At 33.4% G+C, this 5,875-nt stretch overlaps 1 protein-coding gene across 1 annotated transcript; it reads left to right on the forward strand.

Annotated features, from left to right (window-relative positions):
- The first annotated feature begins 848 nt into the window (after positions 1 to 848).
- LOC130662334 (uncharacterized) lies at positions 849 to 5,740 on the forward strand. The gene is made up of 4 exons (XM_057461173.1): positions 849 to 3,296; positions 3,379 to 3,499; positions 3,577 to 3,681; positions 3,758 to 5,740. Exons 1-4 carry the CDS (start codon positions 3,097 to 3,099, stop codon positions 3,821 to 3,823), a joined length of 492 nt encoding a protein of 163 aa, XP_057317156.1. The 5' UTR covers positions 849 to 3,096; the 3' UTR covers positions 3,824 to 5,740.
- Positions 5,741 to 5,875: the final 135 nt, after the last annotated feature.

The raw sequence follows: 5,875 nt of genomic DNA on the forward strand, positions 1-5,875 counted from the left end.
GAGACCAATTTTTAGGTTTTAACTGTGTTGTTGTATTTCTATTTTCAATATTTTTAAGTGTATTCTGTTTTGCAATGTCTTTACTTTAAAAGTAAAGGCATTTTTGGTTAAAAATTCTCCACAAACTCTGCAAAGTTTTGCCAACTGTTTTCATGGTTTGTGGCGGCTATATTTTTTTTCAGAAAATAGGATCTCTGTCAGGTCTTTAATTTTTTAGAAAATAAGTGAAATGCATTCTAAACATTTTTTAAAGAGCGCCCTGCACTCAATGCTTTAAAAACATCTTGGCTTAAAAATCTTTGGTTGTCGAGCACGTTCATTCAATCCCACTGCGAGAGCTAGCTAGGTGAGTTTTTGTGTTTATTTTCGTTTTGTTTTTTCCAGGGAACTTCAAAACAAAAGCAGTAAGATGTTTTTTCCCGCTTAGTTACGTAACCTGGCCTCACTTCTACGACTATACGACTATGTTCACACATTGCGGATAGGTTTCATTTTGGAATCGTTTTGTTCCGGAACGAGGTGTAAACATCAACTTCGTTCCCAGTGCCCGTTGTCTCTTTTTTGTCTCGGGACGGCTATCGCCGTCCGATGTTAGAAAAGATACGAGATGCCCTGGAGACGAGGTTGGTGTGAACATGTTTTTTGAAAAACAGAGGAGCGGAATCATCCAGTTTCACATATCGTGAACGCGAGGCCTACCCGCAACAAAAATCATTTCGGTACGACATCTACCCGCAATGTGTGAACACAGTCTACATGATCATGAACTGGGAATGATGACTGCTCAGTGAATAGTTGGGGTTGCGCTGCTTCTTTTTCCTCTTCGATTCCTGTTCTTTTTGCCGTTGTTGATTATTAAAAGAATTCTGTCGTAAAGAGTCTGTAAACTTGTAAAAAAGGACTTTGCTGCGTATGAAAATATCGTACTTGCTGAGTAGATGCAAAACATTTCCATTGGCTTGAAATATCCAATGACATAATTGTTCACCCCCAGTTGAAAAAAAGTAGAAAATGTTTCTACTTTTTCAATGACCAAAGAATATAACGCAATAATAGCGCATGCTCAGAGCTGAGCGCTACGGCTCAAGCGTACAATGGGGTTAAAGCCAAGGGGGTGCGGAGTGTTCGGACTCCCCAAAACCCTTTATCCAGGTCTTGTTGATTCTTCTTCACCCTCCAAAAACACATTTTGTAATAAGTCACAAAACCCTGGGTTGTTTGGTAGGTTGGTCTAGGTTGTTGTAGTTCTTTTCTTCATTATATATCTAAACCTTTTATTTCCTAATCTCCCATCCCTTTAAGGCTTACTTGCTAGTAAAAAAGTGTATTTAATAAGGCAATATGAATATATCACTTTTTGAAGAAATTATTATGCATTTAAACTCACACATAAAAACTCATCGTTGTAGAGTACAGTTCTATTGCTGTAGCTAGATAGGACAAAAGTTACAAAACATTTATATATAGTAATACCTGAAAATATATACAAGCATGAAATGAAAGTAGAACACATATATAATATAAGCAACAACAAAGCCAAGATAATAACACATCTCTATATAATATTAATAAGCGTGAAAAAAATATATATATACATAGCATAGCTCACAATGTAAAATATGTGAAAACATAAAGGTATATATAATAGCAGCAGGGAGGGAGGAGGAAGAAAAACTGCTAGAACTGAAAAGGAAAACCATGAGGCAACTGCAGCTTAAATACTAGCAAGACTGCTGACCAAAATATACTGCTGGCACATAGGTAAATGGTAATGTTACCGAAACACGCGGCTTGGTAGGTGGCCGTGATTGGCGGAAGGGAAGGCTTGTGCTGGTGGGCTTGAACCACCAACTGTGCTCGATCCTGTAGTGAGAGAAAAGGCAATTGCAAATTGGTCTCACTATCGGACCAATAGCTCAGTTGGCAGAGCAGGGGGCGCTAACCCAATGGTCGCTGGTTCAAATCCCGCTCGGTCCAAGTTTCCACTTTCGCCAATAGAGATCACCTCCACTTCTGAAAATTGTATAATGTATATAGCCTTGTACTGTATGCTACTACTGTTGTTCTTCTACTGTTCTATAAATTGTACTGTTCTACTACTGTTCTATAATATGTATACTGTACCCAGAAAATATATATATATGCGTGGGTAACTAGGGACTACCAGGGACGAATTTGGGTAAGTGTCCCAAACCTGGGCCCCCTAATCCGTTTCGGAATGGACGAGTTGATTCTTCATCAGCGTTTTAAGATATACAGTACAGTCTGAATGTAATCTACCGCGGACGCAACCTCACATTAAGGTAGCGGTATGGTAAATTACACCTCTTCTGTATAAAGCATTTTTTTCCAACTTTCCTTTTAAAAAAACATTATAAAAGTATATATGTACTTGTTAACAAAAGTTTGTTCTACAATATTATGAAAAAAAAAATTAAAATGTTGTAACAGAAAAAAAATATAGTCGAAAGTCTTAAAAAGTGGGTGTGGCCAACTGTGAAGGGATTTGTCTCAAAAGTATACAAGTTTTCAGAAAAAAAAATATGTCCACATGTTCAGCATAGTCTGAATTTAAATCGCGTGTCTCATTTTTTTCTTAACTTTAATCGTTTTAAAAATATGCCGTAAAACATCTATAAGATCATAAAAATAACACTCAATTTTTTTTCCTTTTTCTTTCAATCACTTTTGCATCCAAATCCGCTGACCAAAAATTAAAATGAGACACGCGAGTAGAGATCAAACACTCGTGAAGCCGAAAACGAAAGTTTCATGACGTCATCTAATGTATTTTTGAGACAGATCCCTTTTAAGAAGAGTACGCAACCGAAAATTTTACGAAAAAATTATTCAGAGATATTCGTTAACGAAGTTTTTTCTTTCGACCTGTGATTGTTTACAAGAAATTGAAAAGAGAATATTTAATTATTCATTAGTTATTTAAAGTGAACTTGCGGAACTCTTATTCAACATTTTTTTTGCATAAGAATGCCCCCGTCATAATAAAGCAAAATTAATAATTCTCAAAGCATTTGTTTCTAATATGATGATATTTTTTCTCACGTCAGGGGGTTTGAGGGTAAAATATGAATATAAATGTTCAAAAACAGGAAATGTAATAATCGAGAATACGATTCTGTTCAACTTTCATTTTTGTTTTGTGAAAATATTTGTTACAATAAGAATATAAAAATGCCAAAAGCAAATAAAACACTGCAGAAAAAAAACAGCGAGGGAAACCCAGGCAATGTTTTTTCGTTGGAAGAAGAAGTTGGAAAAAACATGAGAGATGCAGGGTAAGCAGTTTTGATTTGTTCAATAAACAAGCTTCCACCTTGTTTACATTCTTTCAAATAATTCAATTTTTATTTTATCTAGATACGATGGCAGCCTGTTCATTTCTGCACTAAAAGATGCCGTAAAAATTAGAAAGAAAAGATCGAAAACACCAAGAAAAATTCGATTTTCTTTTTATTGCTATTGGGCTAGAAACCTCTTGGTAAAAAAAATGATTTGATTACATTTTTATTATCATCTTTAAAAAGATTATAATAATAATGTTATTGTTCATTTCAGAGAAAAGAAGTAGGGCCGGAAAATCCCGAGTATTCATTTCCACCCTCGATACTATCCTATCTTCGATCCCTCTGTCCAGGAGATATAGTAGGCGAATTTAGAGAGGTTAGTAAAATGAAGCTAAAACTATGAAATTGAAGTATCACTGTTTTATATAAAAGAATTTCTATTTTTCTTTTAGAACGCATACAAAGTTTCAATGACAGAATTCTGCGATTCTTTAGAACTTCCCCTAATAACAGTATGAAATATAAAAAAAATATATATAAAAAATAGGTTACTTTTCAAACATGAAAAATATAAAATACATAAACGCAATTATTTCTTTTTTTGTTTCGAGCCACGCCCTCTTGTTGAACAGTTTGACTGAAAAGCCCCTGATTTGTATTTTTGTCTCGCTTATGTCTCACACCTTATGCATAAATATAGCGTAAACAGAAAGTTCTCAATGCTGAAGTCACATTATTTTTAGTAAACGTGAGTCATAACTCACTTCGTGCACAGAAATATTTGATCGCCAGAACAAAGACATATGGAGTGGAATATTTTTTAACGCTAAATCCTTCAATTTTGAGGAAACATTTTGGAATAAAAATTAGTTCATTGGAAAGAGCAGTTTTAATAGTAAAATGTTCCTTAAAAAAAAAAAAATGTAAAAAAAAGTAATTATTTACCATACCGCTACCTTAATAGTTACACAGAACAATAACATTGCGAGAGCTTTTGTTTTTTTAAGAAAATAATTGCCTCGCTAATAACAATGACCCCATGCGGTTGAATGTTTACTCAAAATATGTTGCAAGATCAATTTTAGCAATCTATTTTGCGCGAACTCTTTTGAAATTTTTAATTATTATTATTTAGCGTTTTTTTAAATCGCATTTTAAAAGTTTATAAATGAAAAGCGGCGATAGAAATGTTTTTTTAAATCGCATTTTAAAAGTTTAAAAACGAATAGCGGCGATAGATATGTTTTTTTAAATCGCATTTTAAAAGTTTAAAATCGAAAAGCGGCAATAGAAATGCTTTTTTAAATCGCATTTTAAAAGTTTAAAAACGAAAAGCGGCAATAGAAATGTTTTTTTAGATCACATTTTAAAAGTTTAAAATCAAAGAGTGGTGATAGAAATGTTTTTTAAGATCCCATTTTAAAAGTTTATAAACAAAAAGCAACATTTAATAGTTGTGAACAATGATTCTCGTATGTTTCTTAAATTAAACGCGCTGGAATCTTTTTAAGTAATTAAATCAACAATACATTCTCGCGCAATGTATTATAAAACTTATTGTATTATAAATTTTTGGTCTTGATGGGGCCATTGCTGACGTCAGCAAAATTTTTAAACCCTTCCTTACATCTCATTAACCGCTCATATCAAAAGCACATGATCATATACATTTTCTTGATCAGCGCTTTAATCTGTACACAATAGATGCAACGTGAAAACAAAATTCTAAATTTTTAATGGATAGGTTGCTGACGTCATCAAAATTTTTATCCTGCCTCAGTGGATGTTTCCACGGGCCTTATCGACTTGTGACACAAGTTTTGGAAGTTATAATTTTATTATCTCACTAAGTTTTTTGTGCATTATGATTTCATTTCATTGAATTTTGATGAATAGTATGCTTGTTATAAATGTTGCAGCTTTTTTAGTTTGAAGCTACACTCTACAATTACAACACAACATGTGGCAGCAATAAATTTTGTGCTTATGTCTGCACTTTTTCTGTGGCATCATCACGACATTGAAATTTCTTCACATTACAACTTTTTGCTTAAAATTTAATTATTCTAGTTATGAAGTGAATTTTCAAATTTTGTTTGAAGTTTTCGATAGTTAGTAAATATATATATAATATACTTAACATATTTTCTGGTTTTTACATCTATATTTTAATACCTGTATACGTCTGTTTGTCACGCAAAATGGCAGCTTAGCTGCGCAAGTATAGCAAGACGCACGCAATGCCCTCTGAAGAAAACAGGCGAACCTCTGGATTTTTCCATGGGCTAACAGCTTATATATATAATGCATGAACTGCCCCCCCCCCTGGACCTAATAGGGTTTACACTGTTTTTTAACTTGAAAACAATTAACTTTTGGAGTGGAATAGCAGTTCTTCTTAGAACCATGCCACATGTTCTGTATTATCCATTGCCATTGAATGCAAGTATATATAGAACATGATTGCAATAAGTTTGATCAGCTGAGTTTAAAGTTTTATAAAAGAAAAAAAAACTTATATATAATTCAAATCTTTAGTATAAACCCTCCAAAAAAATGTGCTTTGTGCT

Source organism: Hydractinia symbiolongicarpus, chromosome 10 (assembly GCF_029227915.1).
Source record: "Hydractinia symbiolongicarpus strain clone_291-10 chromosome 10, HSymV2.1, whole genome shotgun sequence".
NCBI lineage: Eukaryota > Metazoa > Cnidaria > Hydrozoa > Anthoathecata > Hydractiniidae > Hydractinia > Hydractinia symbiolongicarpus.